The 21,272-nt window shown below is 34.4% G+C and overlaps 1 protein-coding gene across 2 annotated transcripts; it reads right to left on the bottom strand.

Moving 5' to 3' along the window:
• Positions 1-1,396: 1,396 nt before the first annotated feature.
• LOC137653793 (uncharacterized) lies at positions 1,397-20,640 on the bottom strand. Of its 2 annotated transcripts, none has more exons than XM_068387447.1 (4): positions 20,528-20,640; positions 12,098-12,448; positions 4,950-5,621; positions 1,397-2,789 (listed from the first exon to the last, which is right to left on the bottom strand). In XM_068387447.1, the coding sequence occupies exons 2-4, from the start codon at positions 12,446-12,448 to the stop codon at positions 1,512-1,514; spliced, it is 2,301 nt and encodes a 766-aa protein (XP_068243548.1). In that variant the 5' UTR covers positions 20,528-20,640; the 3' UTR covers positions 1,397-1,511. The 2 variants fall into 2 exon arrangements, with proteins under 2 accessions (XP_068243548.1, XP_068243556.1); XM_068387455.1 differs by having other exon boundaries at positions 12,098-12,258; positions 20,528-20,635.
• Between the last annotated feature and the right edge of the window lie 632 nt (positions 20,641-21,272).

Below are 21,272 nucleotides of genomic sequence, written 5' to 3'. Positions count from 1 at the left end.
GCACAGGCGAGAAACAAAATTTCTCTCGCTGTATTGCATTCTTCTCCTTTATTCATCTGAGCGTTTCCGGATCACCTGTAGAATGCGCTTTCCTTTACGTAATCATATTTGAAACCTTTTGTATAATTTTTCTAGTTATCAAACTAGTATATTCGCTCGAGAACATTCCCCATTTTTTCCCAATAGGATTCCTAATGAGAAGCTCTTAATTTTCTGAGTATGCTACTTACAAGGTTTGAAACCTGGAAATTAGTTTATTCACTAAAAATCTAACCTTTTACTTATCTGGAAAAAAGTATAATAGTTCATCCTCTGGCAGAACATACATAACGTAGAAGGTTGATTCTAAGAGATATCGTTTGGTTTAAAAGTTACAATTATTGGTTGTCAACATTTACAGACTAGCCTTTGTTTAAATAACCATAAGGGTAAGCATCGCTTTTGAAGTCGGCTATTAATATAAAGTAGCAAAAAGAAAGATTTCAGCTTTATACCCAGTGTCTAAACACCGATGAAGTCATCCATTTGAAAAGCATATCACTTGTTACGTTTCAGCTCCCCTTTAAGCATTCTAGTTTACAGTAAATCCCAAGAAAAACCCTCTGAATATCACCCCTCATGACGTTACATCATCTAATGCTGATCTCTTGGTCAAAGGACAACTAATATATTCTCTTTTACAACCAGGCATTTAAATAAGCAATCAAATTGCAAGGCACTGGCTTATTTATTAGAAAATGGCCCATAGTTAAAGGACATCTTCTCCCCTTTTAGTCGCCTCTTACGACATGCAGGGGTTACAGTGGTGGTACTCTTCATCCCCCAAACCACAGGGATCTTTACTGAGTTCTATTTCTATAGAAAAATAATGTAGAGCTGCATAACTAATATCATATTTCCAAAGCTATTTGTTATGTGGACCATTAGCTAGTGCACAAGGTTTAAAATTCATGTCGAAACTTACTGTGTGAAGCACTATTGCTTTGTGGTTTACTTGATTATCTTTTATGAGTCTTGGGATTGTGGGTGTTAACAGGAAAAAATATGTATAGTTTTGTGAAAAATTCATTTTGAGTGTTTTCAAGTCTTGAATACCATGTAGACCTGAATCTTTATTTGATAGGAATTATTTCAAACAGGAGGGAAGGAAAGAGAGAAATTCCACATTTATGGTTTTGAGATCTATGCCTACATTGGTATTAAGAGTGCAAAGCAAGTTTGCAAAATTAACTTTGAATCTATGAAAAAATCTTTCTACAGGTCTGTCTCTACCATTTAATTATTTAAAAAAAAAATGTAACCAATATCAAGTCCCCTTTTAAGCAAGTCTTTAGATTTGGAATAAGGTTAGTTAAAGTGCTGCTTTATAAAAATATTTATTCTAGATATACTGGATACAAGACATCATATGCTCAGTAATTTACATAGTAAATACAATGAAATTTCAAGGGAGATTTTCTTGAGCAATGATTCTATGCATACCTTTAACATGTGGCATAAAGGAAAAAACATCACCCTGAAGAAATGCTCTCTGCTTCAGATTTGACTGAAATGGGTGATGGCGCATCCCAATAACTAAAATCATCATCGAATTCTTGTTTATCAATTGTGATATTCAATAGGCTTTGATTTTCAAAATTGTAGACCTCATCAGGTTGTTCGTTTACAGCAGCTGTCATCCCGGGGCTATCTTCCGGAAAAGTATCAGGTTGTCTCATTACAGCAGCTGTCACCCTTAGGCTACTCTTCTGAGGGTTTTGTACTTGAATCCTGTCTTTGTTATGCTCTTCAATTTTAGAAGTTTTCTTTACAGAACTTGATCTCTCACTTGACTTCTTATTTACCATCGCAGTCGCTTCTTTTCTGGTGCTATTGTCCATATAATAATCATTAGTTGAGCTTTCTTTTACTGAATTGTGTATTCCAAAGGTAGGATCGTCACTGGCTTTTGTGTTTACAACACTCTTTTTCATGCTTACCTCTTTTTGTTGCACCTTGAGGCGTTCTTGAACAACTAGGTTATGGATTACCATTTGAAGATTTAAAGCATTTTCAATAGGTAACTGTTTTAATTGTAAGGCAATATATCTGCCAAAAGCATCACAAGTGTCTGCCTCTTTTTGATCTTTACAACTTTTCACAAAAGCTTCTCCAGTTCCTAACAGACCCCCAGGCTCGTTATAAGACTCATTTCTTCTTCTTTTCCTTTTCCCATAAGTATCTAACCCAGAAAATTGGCTGTTAACAGTAGCAAGTTCCACGGGTCCATTATTGTTTGTTGACAAAAATTCTTCTTGTAAAGAATCTCTCTGACTAGCCACCTTAATTTCTTTTATTCGTAATTTATCGTTAGTTGCTGTCATATTACTTTCTTCAACTGGGATATCCTGATCAGAACATAAATGCGAGAAATCTGTTGGCTCTTCTTTAATTCCTGTTGCTGAAAATAATTCCAATCTTGTAGAATCTGAATTGCATTCTTGTCGTGAATCATTCTCAAGAGGGTGCATACTATCTGTAACCAAAGCCATTACTTGATTGGCACACACTGATTTCTTTTTGTGTTTTCCTGAAAATATAAATGATCCTTGACTCTCCGATGCTCTGAGTGATCCCTCACTCTCTGATCCTGAACAGTGCAGTCCTTCTGAATCTCTAGCCATCAATCCTTTAGTGGGTGATAATAAAAGTTTCTTTAGTGAAACATTGGGTAGAATTTGCCTGTTGCCAGCAGAAAATGAAACATCTTTCGAATTTTGGTTCTCGTCTTCTTTGTCCTTCCCAGTGACCTAGAAATGGAAAAGATGAAACAATAAAATTACTTTGACCATACTTAATTGTTACTAATTTGATAAAATGTCTTATCATTAACAATATTAATGCTTATCACAGATAAAAGGTAAATATTATGTATCCTTACTTATAGCTTTACTGTAAGGATATAAATCAGTAATATCACGCAATAGTAGAAGAAAGCCAGAGAGGCAAGTATTTGATCATTAATCCTTAACAAAATACAATTAATACCAGAATAACAAACACCTCAACCTCTCACATATTTCTATTATTACCTTGCGAAATAACTTCACATTGCCTCAGAACCTATATATTTTTAGCCTGCACGTCAGATACAGGAGTACGTACTCAACATACCAAAAATCCTAAAACAATCCCGCCACCTTTTAGACATAAAGCAAATATAAAATTCACAAGAAAGTTTGGCCATGGTCTTGACGACTCTGTAATATGCCACGATTTAAACTTCCAAAACACTCTAAACAACCAGTGTTCTTTAACCAAATAACTTATCAGATACAAGGTACCAAACCACATATGTTCAATATAGTATTAGAACATTATACTTACTCATTTCTCCCACTGACACTTCAAAAGGATAGGCTTCTTAATGGTGTGCTGAACCACATAGGTTCAATGTAAGAATAAAAATCTTTGACCTCACAACTACAGTGTATTTTTTTCAATAGTCTTGATTTATACTGATAATTCCAAATTTCATTGAATTATTATTATCTGGAAAGCTAAAACCTTTAAAACTTTAACAATATGAAACATGCAATGGCAATTTCAACAGGTTTTTCTATTGTTAGTGCAGGAGAGAGAGAGAGAGAGAGAGAGAGAGAGAGAGAGAGAGAGAGAGAGAGAGAGAGAGAGAGAAAAAACAGCAATCGCATAACAGCGTATGAGCCTGTACGAAATGCACATGCATTACACCATCCAAAAGCATCAAAGTCCATCATATGTGTTTAAATTTTTCAGGACTGAAAAGCTAAACTAGTTAATTTGACCTCAGGAAACCAGAAATTAGGAACATTGAGTTCCTCTTTGTCATGCCTACTGTCAAACACATCAGTCAAAAGGGTTGCCTTTGCCTTTGAAAAGTGAGGGACAGAGCCATCTGGTTTAAAAAGGAGGAACTGTTATGTCTATACCAAACAGTGCAGATTTAAGGATAGCCCACCACTTTATGTTCCTGTGTTGCACCAAAGTTTGTTTTTCACTCTGTATTTTAACCCACAAAAAGGGATACACCCATCAATTATGATGACCAGATTCTTATTCAAGGGAATATCAGGCTCAACACTTTGGTATAATAGTTAAGAGTAATGTTCCATTCATACAATTATGAAGACTATTGCAATTGTTTCGCACTTATTGATTACTATATAAGGAGTTAGAAGACATCAGTGCTTTATCTCGCTTCTTCATTTGAGTAATTACCTTTTACAAGACTATCATTGTAAATTTTGCTCAAATTATAGCATCCATAAATGTTACCTTATCCAAATTTTAGTTTGTACTGATTTACCTTTTTACTAATTTCTGTTGTGAGTTTTTAATTAGTAGAATTTCACTGTAACTGTGTTCCTCTCTTGTATTTCCACTATCTTATTCCTTATTGTCCTAACTCCTTTCAGTTAATCTAAATCCTTTGTCTCTACATGCAAACTCTCTCCCTACCATCACCTGACAATTAGACACTGGCCTGTCCACACTATCGAGCAAGTTCGATAGGCAAACAGTGATAGCAGATCACAAAAGGCAGTGAGGATGAGGATTGACCTCAGAAGCAGAAAAACGACAGGAAGGACCTAGCCACAAATATTCCCATCAAATGGAGTGTAGACCACAAATACGGGGGGCTATAGTTGTCAACTGATATCACATAAAGGTTTGTGCTTTGTGGGTCACTTCCCTGAGAGTCAGACAGGAGAGCTGTTTCACTATGCCAAACACTGGAGAAGAATAAAATAGCCTTGTGTGGGATAATTCAAACAGGACAGGAAAGAGTGTAGCATCGCCCAGTAGTTATGAATCATTGTAAATCAATAATGTTGAGAAAAGAAAACTTTACAGTATTTGCAATAACCTAATATGTATAAAACCACACACAAGAGAGATTGTTTATTGCATCATGAGACACCACTTACCTCATGGTCATAATGTTCTTCCACAGCTTCCTTGAAAGTGTCAAGATTGGTGTTTGACGGAGATGTCTTCATTGTGTCACCATCACTAAGGAAAGAAAGGTCACCAAAGCACCAAAATTTGGGGCTGTAAACATCGTCTGTCAAAGACCCTGACTTGCACGAGTTTTCTAACTGTCGCATTTCCCGCCTGTATTGATTTCGAAGAGTATCTAGTTTCTTTTTTATATCCTTGATGGTAATATCGCCATGCTTCTTTTGCAATTCTGTTTTTATTGCTGTAAGTGCTGCTAGACGCATTTTCCTATTCTTATAATCAGCACTTTTAACGTTCCACAAACAAGACTGTTGGCGGTACATACCAATTAGCCATGTGGTATCTTTCCTGGACCAATGAAGGTTTGAGGATTCATTATTACTAGTAGAAGGACGGCCAGGCACAAATATATACACAGCTTTGACTGGGGCGCCTTCTGTCGCACTTTTACAGTCTGGTGTCTCTCTTCGAATTTCTGATGGCACCGTATGATGAGGAGTATTTGGAAACAAGGTGGGAACAGCATTGTCTTTAAGAAATGGACGCTTTAATTTTGCAGTAATTCTGTTTCCTGTTTTTTCATCAACAGCAGACATTTCCCTTACAATATCATCAGGATGGAAATGCTGTTCACAAACCTGCAAGTACAATGATATAGGATACAGGAAACGTGACAAGTAGTGTATAAGATAAATAATTATAATTAGAAATTTCTGAGATCGTCTATTTATTTGTACATTTAATAAAAGAAAACATTTCATATTTGAAAAGCTTTAAAAATTCATCCCGAAATCTTAAGGTTGTATCGGTTTCTCCATTAGTCTTAATTCATTTAAAAAAAAAAAATTGTCTTGAAGCTACCAACGATAGCTGGCAATTCAAGTGTATATTGTTTAAAAAACTGGAATCCCATGGTACGTAATATATATCCTTAGAGGCATATATTTAGCGAAAATTGGTAATTGGAATGTTAGAACCATGAATCAGATTGGGAAGTTACAGCAAATGAAGAATGAATTTATGAAATATGTTTAGATATCTTGGCCCTTAGTGAAACATATTGTAAAGGATTGTTAATAAAACCTTAGAACAAATACAAACACACACACAGACACATACACACACACACACACACACACACACATATATATATATATATATATATATATATATATATATATATATATATATATATAGGAAGAACAGATGGAGTTTGAAGAGATAGGGTAGGAATGATGATGACGCCAAGAGCAAAAATGGTATTAAGTGAAGACCTATAAGTAGTTGATTGTTACTTGCAAAGTTTAAATCAAAACAATGCAATATGAGTATTATAGTTTGCTATGAACCAACAAATGATTTCCCTAAAGGAAGGAAAGATGAATACTATGAAGAACTGCAAAGTGTAACAGATGAGAGAGAGAGAGAGAGAGAGAGAGAGAGAGAGAGAGAGAGAGAGAGAGAGAGAGAGAGAGAGAGAGAGAGATTGTGATTGGTGACTTCAATGCTCAAGTTGGAAAGAATAATCAAGGTGTAGAGAATGTGATGAGTGTTGAAGGTCTTGGCGAAATTGCAAATCTTGTCACTGGGAGTATTATTTTCCAGCACAAAGACATCCACAAATATACTGTACATGGACTTCATCATGTTGCAATTACAAAATCAAATGGATCATATAGCCATTAATAAGGAGAGAAGGACTGAGAAATGTAAGAAGCTATAGAGGTGCAGAAATTGGTAATGATCACCAAGTACTCATTGCCAAACTGAAATTAAACCTGAAAGGGCCAAACAGAAATGCAGATACAATACCTAGGTTCAATACAGATAAGCTTCTAGAAGATGAGCACAGAGAAACATTTGCAATTGAATGTTAGAGTCAATGCACATTCTTGGAGACTTTTAGAGACAAAGAGTAGGCAATTAATGATGCTGAAGTTTTGGGACATACAGTTACAAAGAGGAATCCATGGATATCTAATGATACGTTGGATGTTATAAAAAGGAGACAAAGATAGAATTCGATTGTTGAAAGTTTTTGAGGAAGTAATAAAAATTATAAAGTAGAGCATACTAAATATTCCCGTATTAAGAGCAAGGCCAAAAGCTAGGAATAACTGGAGAGAACATTTAGACAGGAAAGTAGATGAGGCTGACAAAGCTATGACATCAGGGAGTGGCTATAATGTAATAATCTCTCATAAATCTATTAATGAAATATCTATGGGGGCGAAGAAAAAGAAGAAGCATATACCCATCAACAAGCAAGATGGATCTGTTAAAGGGTAACAACAGATGATGAAATAAGGCAACGTTGGATGGCACACTTCAGTGAGGTCATGAATAGGAGATATGAAGGGAATGATTTGATTGATATACATGAATCCGATGAAGACCTGGATGTGTCCATAAATGAATTCAGTGTTTTGGAATTGGAAGCTATCATTAAAAAACTCAGATGGAGAGCCCAAGATTACAATGGAATAACTGCCGAGACGATATTGACCAAAAATGAAATGACCCCTCAGAATACCTAAAAGATTATTTTGTAGAATGTGGCATGAAGAAGCAAATCATGGTGAATGGGAGTTAGAAGTGTTGGTGGAGAAAAAAAAATATGACTGATTGCAATTAGAGGCATCACACATACATTGGTTGTCATGAAAATATATAGTATTCTAGAGAAACTAAAGAGAAAGATTGGTGAAAAGGTTAGAGATGAACATGAAAGATTTAGAAAAGGTAGAAGATGTACTGACCACATTTTCATTTTGAGACATGTACAGCAATGCATTAGAAATCCACTTTTGATGGGATTTGTGGACTATGATGAAGCCTTTGATAGTGTGCATCAGCCTATTTTGTGGAGAGTCCTATGTTATTATGGAATTCTTCTTAAATATGTTAATTTGATTTAGTCTGTTGATGAGCATAGCAAATTTAATGTTAGTGGAGTCCTATCAAATGACTTTCCAGTGAAAAGCGGAGTACTCCTAGGGAATGTGTTGTCACCTTTGCTGTTCATCCTCCTCAAGGTTTTGTAACATGTAGAACAGTTATCACCATATCCGATGATTTGTACTAGGATGAAAATCTTCTCTGGATGTTTTTAACCCAGTTTTTTTCTCACTTCTTCATTTTCAGGAAACTTAAAAATATTAACTTTAGGCCCGTTATTATAATTTCCCTTACATTTGGGAACACAACACTTGAACGGCATTGCACTTTCAGGTAGAAAACACTTGATACACCACAGCAACACTATGGCTCACCAATTTTCTATTAATGTTCTATCTTCACATCTTTTTTCAAATTCAATAGAAGTTCCTCAGTATATTTTCAAATTGTCACTTAAAATTCACTAATATATCTATTTTCTTGAACTTCGAGTAAAAAAATGTGTCCAAGCCACATTACTTTATATCGTCACTCACTCGGGAACACTAATAGTCATTAGCCTACATTCTCTGCGTCATAAGGAATTTTAAATGTCGCCGTGAATGGCCTTGCCATATCGGTGGTTGCGCTGCCACTCGCCCTCCTCGAGTAGGTTGCCATGCCGGCCAACCCAAATTATTGTACGGTGCTGGCCAGACTATGGTATGTGACTTGGAATTATGTTCCATATGTATTAGTTATGGTACATGATATGGTATACTAGGTCCTAATTTATAATTATAGATATGTTAATATCGAGTATAGTCTTATTCTAAACAACATGCAGCCTCTCTCTCTTTCTCTCAAATTGCTTATATATTTCCAAGTTTTGTTATACAAAACACTATCTCTAATTATATATATATATATATATATATATATATATATATATATATATATATATATATATATATATATATATATATACATATGTGTGTGTGTGTGTGTGTGTGTGTGTAGAAATACGGGTAGATGTAGATAATCAAATGTTTGCTGAAGTCATTTTTCTAATTCATTACTTAACATTTCCAACTCGCGTTTCCTTTCAGCGCTGAATGACCTTTAATGGCCTCAATGCTTAGGCTATCTTAAATGTCATAAATCCATGCATTCAAAACTTGAAGAACGATTTTCAGCATATATGATTGGGATTCCAATAATATTGTCAACAAGTCATAAAAGTTATTAAAAAATCTATTATGTTTGGCATTTCATTTCTCCATATACAAGTTAGCGTTTCTTGTAAATACAAAAAGTCAATGGACAGTACTTACAGTATAATGGAAATTTCTACAAAGCGTTATCTCTCTTCAGCGAGGAAACTCGTGGATAACGTACACAGATATTTTGCAAAAGAAAAGGAAAACAATGTCCCTCTAATCGATGGAGTAAAAGTATGGGATCTACTGGTACAAAAGCAGTTTCTACAAGGACAAGTATTGGTATCATTAAGGAAGGAAGTGATTCCGAAACTGAAATTGGGCACTATTTTCAAAGATGAGAAAATAAGTCTTCCTACTTTCAACCAGTCTGTCTGTCTTAGATTGCCTTACCTTAGAAGGACAGTCATTTATGCCAGAGAAGGAAGGTAAGAAGTTAATAAAATTCAAGGAAATAAAGATGCGTGACTTGTTAAAGGTTATGAGAGAGATGAAGAATACATATTGTGGAAACGACCCTTTCCCAAATAGTTCAATAAGTGAAGCTCCAAACAAGCAAGTTGTATATAATATTTACCTAAATATAATTAACCTAAGTATATCACAATCCAGTTTTCCTAGCTGTGAAAAAAACTGCGTTGATCAAACCAATATACAAAGGAAAAGGTGATGTAAACGAACTAAATTCATATAGGCCCATTACAAATTTATCCTACATGTCGAAGCTTATTGAAAAAATCATAAGTGAGCAATTATGGGCGCATATTGATGAGTTAAGAGGTATTCCCGGAAAATCAATCGGCCTACAGAGCTAATCACTCTACAGAAACCACCTTGTGCTCAATAATGAATATGATAGGTCTTCTTGATGGGGGAAAGTGTGGAATTTTGATTATGTTAGATCTTAATGCTGCTTTCGATACTGTTGTGCACGAGTACTTACTTGACGACTTAAAGTCCATTGGAGTGACTGAGGAAGCACTGGGATTTTTGCAAAGCTAGTTAATGAACAAGAAGAATATTGTAGAAGTTTCTGGAAACCGATCTAGTGAGAGAATTCTTATGAAAGGTCTACCACAGGGTAGTGTTCTGGGCCCTATCTTGTTCAACATATATACTATCGAGCTATCACATATCTTGAAAAAACAAAAAGTGGGCTTTAAACTATATGCAGATGATACTCAGTTCTACCTTTCAATTTCAACAGCACAAGATACAAAGAGGAAAATTGATGAGATAATGACTGAAATAAAAATATGGATGCAGAGGAAAAAGTTTAAATTAAATCATGATAAAACATAATGTATGTTTTTTGGCACAAAGGTGGCTTTGAAGAATTACCAGTTATTTCAAAGTATAAAAATTGGTGACGCTGATGTTAGGATTGTGCCTGTTGTGAAAAATTTGGGTGTACTGATAGCTTGTAATTAGTCAATGAGTGATCAAATAGTGAACACAGTGAAAGTGTGTAATTATCACCTGAGAAACATAGCATTATTAGAAAATATTTAACAGAGGGCAGTACAAAAATTTTAGTGATGAGTCACGTAATATCAAGGCTTGATTATTGCAATTCTCTGTACTATAAATTGCCCAATACACTACTAAGAAAGCTTCAAAATGTGCAAAATGTGCTAGACTGATAAAAAGCATTAAATTTCGGGAGAGAATAACTCCTGCACTGATCAATCTACATTGGTTACCTATTAAGGCTAGAATTGAATTTAAGATTTGTTTGTTGACTCACAAAGCACTTACAAGTGATAAGCCTAAATATCTCCATGATTGCTTGGTCCCCTACCCTCAAGCTACTAGCGCTGCTGTAAGAGTTAGACATGCTGATGACCCATATAAACTATTCGAAATTAGTGTGAATCATGCAATAGGAGGAAGAACTTTTTGTTATGCTGCACCGTGACTCTTCAACAACCTTCCACTTGGTGTCAAGAATAGCAAAAATGTGGCAGCTTTCAAGAAAAACCTGAAGACTTATCTCTTTGGAAAGTGTTATAATAGTGATCTGAAAACTATTAAGCCTGAATACAAATGCTAGCGAATAACTGAAAAGATAGAGAAAAATATAAACTGAAAAGAAATTTTTTTTAACACATCAAGGCACACCTGAACAGACTCTTAGTGTCTGATGGAGGGCGAGAAATAAACTCCTAAAAGTAAAAGTAAAGTACCATTGTGTAAGACAAGGGCTCTAGCTTTCCTATCAGCTAAAATGAAGAAGAGTGCACTGCGTCAAATTGTGATAAGGTTCTATGTTAGAAAACAGTTATCTAACATTGTTATAGTTTTGCGAGATGTCTGCAAAGGTCGCTTAGAAAATCTTCCATTAAAATAAATTTCATTAAGAAAAGGTGAAATGCAGAAAATATCTATAGTAAAAGAAGTGATTTGTCAGCCGCAAGGACTAAGTTTTTGTGTGTTATGAGGAAAATGCGAGAAAAGGAGAATGCGATTGCAAATAATTTCATTATAATGTAGTGAGAACTAAATCTACAAGAAAAGGAAATAACTGAAAGATTTGTTGTTATTGTTGTAGATTAGATTATCTAGCCCTTCTGGCCAGACACAAGTAAAGGGTTAAGATTTAGATTCCCAATCCCTCCCAGACAAAAACAAGATTAGTGTGACACGCTGAATGAGTTAATCAGTAGCTATCAAGCAGGTCAGATTATTCGCTCATATCTTAATTGAGCAGTATTAAGGTATGATAGTCCACAGAACGCAGTGTAAACTTTATTTTATTTAAAGAGAGTATGAGGTTGAGATTATGGTACATGGCACGGGCAGCATGGTACATGGTATGCAGACCTTTAATGGTATGTATATGTACAATGATTAATGTACCCATAGCAACCCGTCAGTCTCACCCTCTAGCTTGTGTATTGAAACGGGATATCTCTACCATTGCCGTCTCAATAAAGTTTTTAACAAATTCATCGAAACTATTTATAGTGTCATTTTCCATCCATATTTGAAACTTTAATTCATCTCGTTTACGTTACCTCGTCTTTTCTTTTCCTCGGTTTCCTACGAGCTGGTGGTACTTTCCGTGACGTGTATTCTGGTGGATTATGAAAGATGGTCGGGTATGCATCCTTGGTCAGAGTTGGCGTCCCCCTCTTAGCGGTGATCACAGTTCCATCAGGACGTGTCATGCTGTCTTCTGTAAGGATGAAACGTTCTTCAAAATGCTTCCCACAAACTATTGTATTAGGCGTAGGTGTAAAGTCTTTTCTGTGGATTTCTTTTATCCAAAGCTGCCGTCGTTGTTCATCCCTTGGGAAGCGGAACGCAGAAACATCTGAGCTTGAATAATTACTTTTACAACCCGGCACACAGCATGACCTTGGCATCTGAAAAAAAATATTAATGATTTTTTTTTCACAAATTTGATTTTCGAGAAATCATTTCTTATCCAAACCTTAAAATGCTATTAACCCGCCAAACAAAACAAATTAAGTGGAATTATAAGAACTCTTTGCTTATCTCCTATTTGCTTTTAAATAATCAAATGACTGACACATTCTCATACGGCCACACGAGATACAAAATAGTGACAGTAAATTCAAAATTTTATCATACATCTCATATATACATATATAAATATAAATATATATATATATATATATATATATATATATATATATATATATATAAATATATATAAATATATATAAATATATATATATATATATATATATATATATATATATATATATACATACACAAATACATGTGTATATATATATATATATATATATATATATATATATATATATATATATATATATATATATATATATATATATACACACACACACATGATGGGACGATACCAAATTTTATAATAATTCCAATACGAATCCCGATTCCGATACTGCCCAGTAGAAGCAATGAATTCGTGATTATTTTCAGACACTGAAGCTGGTTTAAAAAACAAATACTTTTATCAATTATCCGTCTTGAAGGAATATAAATGGTTTTGTTACAGCTAAAAGGAAAATAAGATTCTTATAAAATAAAATGAAAATGGCAAACGTTTAAAAAAGAAGTCATAGAAGTAAATTTCATGAAGGTATTTATTCACATTCAAATCCCAAAATTCTTCTTTGATTTTAATGCAATAACAGCAACTCACTGGTTTGACCTTTCAGTCGATTTCTTTTCTGCGAGTAAATAGTCCCCCCAACAACACTAAATAACCGATCGTTGGCTTCCAACAGAAGAGAGAGGAAGAGGGAGGGGCAGACAAATACTTTCCGGCAAAAAGTGCCATGATATGAAATTAAATTTTTATCTAATCGCCCTCTGCAAAGGATTCTATTTTCTTCCTAAAAATATGTTTGAACATTTCATGTTCTATTAAAAGAATTTTGTTGTTTTCGGCGTTAGCTCTATTTTCCCTTGTCGTTTTTGAGTGGAAGGAAGCGGTAAATGTTATATAGATATTTTTGACATGTGATAGTTCTTAAAAACTAATCTTCGTGCATGACGTTAAAATCCAAAGCTTTAGTATTTAAGAAATCATAAAAACAAAAAATTACGCGAGACAGCAGCCCAGTTTGCAACTCTACACGTCACTGAACTTGTTAAAGTATCAAACTCGTCCTGTTCTTGTTCATTTTTCACACATCCATTCAGCGTTACACCTTCTTTCTTCTGTAAATGTTCTCAACTTCTTCTTTAGAAATAATGATACTCTAGATATTAAGATCTATAGATTATGCTTATACTTTAAAGTCACCAAACAAAATATTTACTTTTTTATCATTAGGCATACCTGTAATATAAATTCAAGTTGCAAACATACGAATCCCAAAGAATCGTTTTCAGAATAGGTAATTCGATTTAAATTCTCCAATTGTGATACCAGAAAAAGTTCCGATATTTTCGATTCTCGATTCCGAATACTCGTCCCATCACTTGTGTGTATATATATATATATATATATATATATATATATATATATATATATATATATATATTAATTGCTAGGCTACAACCCTAGTTGGAAAAGCATGATACTTTAATCCCAGGGCCCCCAATAGAGAAAATAGCCCAGTGAGGAAAGGAAACAAGGAAAAATAAAACATTCTAAGAAGTGTAACAATATTAAAATAAATATTTCATATACAACCTATAAAAACATTAACAAAACAAGAGGAAGAGAAATTAGATAGAATAGTGTACCCGAGTGTACCCTCAAGCAAGAAAACTCTAACCCAACACAGTGGAAGACATTGGTACAGAGGTTATGGCACTATCCAAGACTAGAGAACAATGGTTTGATTTTGGAGTATCCTTCTCCTAGAAGAACTGCCTACCATAGCTAAAGAGTCTCTTCTATCCTTATCAAGAGGAAAGTAGCCACTGAACACAATTACAGTGTAGTAGTTAACCTCTTACCTTATTCTATATTTGGGTTCCCCTAGGTCACTCAGTGTGAGGCACCTCGTATATCCACCAGAGAGTTGCTAATGCATCTTCCGGTGTATTATGCATCTTCCAGTCTTAGATGGTCTGGGATGCATCTTAGGTAATTATCAAGCTTATTCTTAAACACGTCTACGCTCATTCCTGATATGTTTCTTAGATGAGCTGGCAGCGCATTAAAGTCGTTGCATTATCGATGCTGGTGTGTAGTGGATTAATGTCTTGTGTGCCTTCCTTAGTTTTCCTGGTATAGTTTTGGGCACTATTAATCTACCTCGGTTCGTGCTCTTTCTGATATTTTTAGCTCCATGATGTTTTCAGCAATTCCTTCGATTTGCTTCCATGCTTGTATTATCATGTAGCATTCTCTTCTCCTTTCTAGGCTGTATAGTTTTAAAAATTGCAGTCTTTCCCAGTATTCAAGGTCCTTAACTTCTTCTATTCTAGCAGTATAGGACCTTTATACACTCTCTATTTGTGCAATATCCTTTTGGTAGTGTGGGTACCATATCGCATTGCAGTACCCGAGTGTACTACGTACATAAGTTTTGTAAAGCATAATCATATGTTCAGCTTTTCTTGTTTTAAAGTGTCTGAATATCATTCCCATTTTAGCTTTACATTTAGCCAACAGTGTTTCTATTTGGTCGTTGCATAACATATTCCTGTTTAACATTACACCAAGGTCTTTAATTGCTTCTTTGTTTGTGATTGTCTCGTTATTAGGTCCTTTGTATGCACATACCGTTCCTTCTTCGATTCCATAGTTTATCGATTCGAATTTACCAAAGTTAAATACCATCCTATTTATCTCCACCCATTCATGTATTTTGTTTAGATCTTTTTGTAGTGAGTTCCTATCTTCATCACCAGTAATTTCTCTACTTATTCTTGTGTCATCGGCAAAATTTCTCAGTACAGAGTTTTCAACATCACAGTCTATATCTGAGATCATAATAACAAACAGCAGTGCAGCTAATAGCATACCCTGTGGCACGCCAGATATTACCCGATCTTCATCTGATTTCTCGTCATTTGCAACCATGTTTTCTGTTTTGCAGAAATTCATTTACCCATTTTCCTATCTTTCCAACAATATTATGCTTTCTTATTTTTTTCTCTAACACATTATGGTCTACCTTGTTAAAGGCTTTTGCAAAATGCTAGATAGATCACATCTGTGTCTTTTTCATTTATCATATTTTTGTATATGTTTTCATAGTGCTATCAGTTGCGTTTGTGTAAAGTTTTCCGGGCAAAAAACCATGTTGGCCTATATTAAATAAATTATTCTTAACCAAATGATTCATTTTCTTTTTTATTACTCTTTCATAATATGTGATGTTAAACAGTTCTATAATTGCTTGCCTCTAGTCTTGATCCACTTTTGAAAATAGGGGTTATATAAGCTAATTTATGTTTAACATATCTCTTGCTCATATCTACACTGTCTTAGCAGTAATGCAAGCAGCTTCGCGATAGTGTGTGCTGTTTTTTTTAAACAAAACCGCTGGAACTCCATCTGGTCCGGCCGCCGATCCAATTTTTATTTCGCTTATAGCCTGCACAATATCTGCTTCATTAATATCTATATCTGTTAGATATTCAACATTTCTTCTCTCAATTCTGTTTCATTTTTCTCATTCGCAATTCTTGGTGTGAACTCACTCTTATGTTTTTCTGCTAATATGTTGCATATTTCCTTTTTTTTATTGGTTAATCGTCCTTCAATTCTTAGAGGGCCTATTTCTAATCTCCCTTTATTCATCTTTATTGCATTAGAGTAAAGTACTTTGGTTTTTTTTTATATTTTGAAGTGTCCTTTCTTCTAAGTCCCTTTATTCATTTTCTTTCGATTGTATAATTTTTTGTTCTGCATTTTGTATCTTACTTTTTATTTCCATCATATTCCATACATTTTTTCTTTTGCAAGATTTTTCTTGCACTTTCTAATCTTCTGAAATAAGATCCTCCTGTCTCTTGGTATGCATGTCTGACGTTTATTGTTTTTTTCTGGTACATATTTTTCAACAATTTTCTCCAGTATTTTGTACATTATATCCGTATTTACCTGTATATTATCACTTACGAATATATTTTTCCATTCTTTGTTCAATTCTTCATTTATTTCTGACCATTTTATATTCTTACTATAAAAATTATATTTTCCATAGCCTTCTGTTACAATCCTCGTGGGGATCGAACCAGGTTCTTTCGAATTGATTAATTAAATTAGGATAACTCGACAACCACCCACATTGGAAAAGGGAAAATAGACTGAAAACTCGTAAAAGAAAGCATAATTTTATTTACAACTAGTCACAGATCAATGTTTCTTGATTGAGTACTTGGGAAGCACTGAATTAAACAAAGAAAATCATCTGATTAAACTACACTCCAGCAAATAGGGGAACAGTCAAGAAAGCAGACATATAATACTTAAAAGAAGCGATGATACTCTTCACAGCAGATCTTGACAAATCAGGAACGTAGATAATTCAGGTCTGGGCGTTTCGTTGTTGGTAATAACGACAGGGGTCAACTCGTTCTGACATCTCGAACAAGTTGTCGTAAGGCTGATCACATCTGCATTCTGGTCCTTACGTTCTCTCTCTCGTCCTCTCATTTGCCTTTTCGTACTTCTTGAAGTTTATATACCCCTGTATGAGAGGGATTAACTATGGACAATTCCATATAAGCAAATTTTCTCCTTTCTTCATCCTCATTGGTTTTCCTTAAAACCACGCCTCTTTGATCGCACCTTCCTGAACGCTATGCTGGTGTAATCATGATCCATATGGCACCATAATTGAAGCGAGACATGTGTTTACCTTCCGTTAATGTATATTATTCGGCAACAACACTGCTCTCCTTATCCTATGGGTCCTTCCATAACGTTGGCTTCTCGAATTGCTACAACAGACGATCGTTATGCCCAAGGTCTGCTGATCTAGGCACATCTAATAAATATCTTGATCTCAAACGACGGCAGTAACAGTTTCCAGTAAACACTAGCGGGACCTCCTCTCTCTGCTTCTTAAGAGTAGAAAATTCCCATGTTTTAACATTCTTTTCTATATTATTCTATCCACCCATGACACCTTCCCATCGTTTTGTGCTTCGATTATCTCTGCAATCACTTGCTTTGGAATGGACTATTAATTCTATGACATTGTGGTCTGAAATTCCCGTGTTATACACTATTACTTCTTTAACATAATTCACCTCATTCACAAATACTAAATCTAGGACATTGTCCTTTCTTGTTGGAATGTGGTTTATTTGTTGCATATTATGTTCTAATAGCATATCTTGAGGCTTTTCAAATCGCCTCTTATCTTCTGCGCTACTATTACTCTCTTTTTTATATGTATATATACAACCACTTTCTTCTATCCGTTATTTCCAATCCACAAAAGGAAAGTTAAAATCTCCAGGTAGGAGTATATTCCAGTCTTTATGGTTCCTACAAATATCATTTATTTTTTCTATTATTATGTCAAACTCCTTAGTATTTGGGGGTCTGTGAACTACAATATTCACTAGTTTTTCATATTCAAATTCTACTGCAATCAATTCACATTTTTCTTTCCTATTTGCTGAGTTTTCTGACTTTCATTCATGGTTGCAGGATGTATATATCGACAATTTTTTTTCAATTTGCATCCTTTTCCTTCTTTCAGGTTTTTGCATATCTTGAGTGGAGAAGAATTGTTTGGTAATTTCATTGTTGTCACAGGACAGAGAAAAATCTGTAAAGAATAGGCCAGACTATTCGGTGTATGTCTAGGCAAAGGGAAAGAACCGTAACCAGAGAGAAGGATCCAATGTAGTACTGTCTGGCCAGTCAAAGGACCCCATAACTCTAGCGGTAGTATCTCAACAGTCGGCTGGTGTCCTAGCCAACCTACTACCTATATACAGTATATATATATATATATATATATATATATATATATATATATATATATATATATATATATGTATGTATGTAATATATATATATATACATATATATATACACATATATATGTATATATATGTATGCATACGTATATACATGTATGTATATGTATATATGAAATACTACCACTAGAGAGTTATGGGGTTTTATGACTGGCCAGATAGTACTACATTGGATCCTTCTCTCTGGCTACAGTTCATTTTCCCTTTGCCTATACACTCACACACCAAATAGTCTTGCCTATTCTTTACATATTCTCCTCTGTCCTCATACACCTGACAACACTGAGATTACCAAACAATTCTTCTTACCGCACTGTAATTTTTCAGTGGCCACTTTCCTCTTTGAAAGGGTAGAAGAGACTATTTAATTATGGTAAGCAGCTCTTCTTGGAGGACACTCCAAAATCAGGCCATTGTTCTCTAATCTTGGGTAGTGCCCTAGCCTTTTTATTATGGTCTTCCACTGACTTGAATTAGAGTTCTCTTGCTTAAGGGTACACTGTTCTATCTTATATCTTAATTCTCTACCTCTTGTTTTGTTAAAGTTTTTTATTGTTTATAAAGTGATATTTATTTTAATATTGTTGCTCTTGCTAAGCTGTAGCTTAGCAAGTAATAATAATTATAATAATATATGTGTATATATATATGTATGTATATATATGTATATATATACTGTATATAAATATAATTACTACTTGGGCATGTTATTCTACACTTAGAATTTATAGGCAATGTCTTGGTGGAAGATAGCTTCTCTTCGGAAAAATGTCCTGCAGATAGTTTTCAGAATAACAGGATATTGCATTAAAGTTTCTCTATATATTATCTAGTGTCGACACGTGTTTCGATTCTTCAGGACTACACTGGCTGATTGAATTACACTTTAATATATAGGCTATGATGGTGATAATGATGATGCCAAAACATTTGGAAAATCCAAAACTAATTGACAAAAATTGAAATATGAAAAATTTAGATTCTTGAAAATGTAAAGATGAAATTTAAGATTAATTTCTAAATACATGAATTATTTTTCACAAGGCTTCACAGAACTTCATGGCCGATCTTGCATGCCCTCCAATGTTTCGCTGAAGTTTACAATAACACTTTTTTTTGCAGTCAGACTGACATTGGTTCTCGACAAAGTCATGTCATATTCAAAGCAGACTAATTCGTAAAGCTTACACGCCCCACCAGAAATTAGGTGATATTCTGAAAACTATCTGCAGGGCAGTTTGTCCGGAGAAAAGCTATCTTCCAGTTTTGAACGCCACCAAGACATTGCCTATTCATTATAAACGGTAACATGCCTAAGTAATATATATATATATATATATATATATATATATATATATATATATATATATATATATATGTGTGTGTGTGTGTGTGTGTGTGTATTTTGCTAATACAAAAGCACTTTAGAAACCTTGATTTATTTATAACCAATGCAGTATTACTGAATATCAATTAAAACATTAGATAATTGTCTTCTGTGAATTATCAATTAAACGAAATTAAAAATGTGGAAGCCGTTAAAGATTTAAAGATAAAATAATGTTATTGTTATATAATTTTTGAGAAAACATTCTTCATCCAACCTTTAGAATACTATTAAACGATCAAACAAAATAAATTGAGTTGAATTATTATAAGAAATTTGTTGCATATGTTTTTTGCCTTTGCATTATTTTAAACACTGACGCGTTCTCCTACAGCCCCACGAGATACAAAACAGTGACAGTAAATTTAAAATTTTATCACATCGCAATTTAAAATGCATCACAAATTCACAATGTAAAACTGCCTTACACCCTGTTCCTCTCATGGCAGATCTTGTTATTAATGGCTATATAACAAGTGAAGTAGCAATGGAATATAGTTTAGTTTACGGTATTTGCCCAAGATACTCAAGCATATCAAGCTGGAATTACCCAGCTTGTATATAAACAGACTAGTAATGAAGTTATAAACCACAGAATATTATATTACTACTTTAATCCAATAAGTAAACTATATACAAATCTTACCTTGCATGACACTCAGTATGAAATCCATTATTAGGAGATAAACACAAATCACAAAGGGAGCATCGCCAGAAGGTGCTCCTCGAATGAACACAGATTGCAGACTGAGTTTGAATGAGAATGGCAACCCTGCGCTTGGAGTCCAAGCCAGCGTAATAGCCGGCGTCGGTTGGTCCAACCGACGCTGGCTATGACGTCATAGTCCTCACACAGCCGCCATTCCCAGGCTTTCTATATCGAGGCGGCAGTGTCTCTACTCGCAGAAGCCTCCCCCCTACACCCATACTCACCCAACCTCCGACCAACCCCCATCCGCACCGGGCAATTAGGTACCACCCGACAGATGCAAGAAAGTGCTACTGCTTCCCTCCTCACCATTTCTTCTGATGATGGTTGGAAGACAGTGCTAAGCTTCTGTTAAGAGCTGACCAGAGGGAGGAAGGGGGAGGAGTAGGACAGAAAACCAGATCTCTCTCTCTCTCTCTCTCTCTCTCTCTCTCTCTCTCTCTCTCAAATCAATCTTGTGATGTCGACAATTTTCATTAGTTAATCTTCATGATGCTAAAAGGTTTTCTGATGTAGTTATTTTTAGGATATATATATATATATATATATATATATATATATATATATATATATATATATATATATATATATATATATATATATATATATATATATATATATATATATATATATATATATATATATATATATATATATATATATATATATATATATATACATA

The sequence above is a fragment of the Palaemon carinicauda genome, chromosome 1 (genome assembly GCF_036898095.1).
Source record: "Palaemon carinicauda isolate YSFRI2023 chromosome 1, ASM3689809v2, whole genome shotgun sequence".
Classification (NCBI taxonomy): Eukaryota; Metazoa; Arthropoda; class Malacostraca; order Decapoda; family Palaemonidae; genus Palaemon; species Palaemon carinicauda.
The sequence above is the reverse complement of the archived record's forward strand: the minus strand, read 5'-3'. Positions and strand labels throughout refer to the sequence as shown.

Bases quoted from the DNA above. Each gene is read 5' to 3' on its own strand.
- LOC137653793 (XM_068387447.1), bottom strand. From the start codon at position 12,448: ATGCCAAGGTCATGCTGTGTGCCGGGTTGTAAAAGTAATTATTCAAGC. The intron at 5,622-12,097 runs GTAACGTAAACG...TTGTACTTGCAG, and splicing joins CGAGGAAAAGAAAAGACGAG to GTTTGTGAACAGCATTTCCA. The intron at 2,790-4,949 runs GTAAGTGGTGTC...TTCCATTTCTAG, and splicing joins AAGAACATTATGACCATGAG to GTCACTGGGAAGGACAAAGA.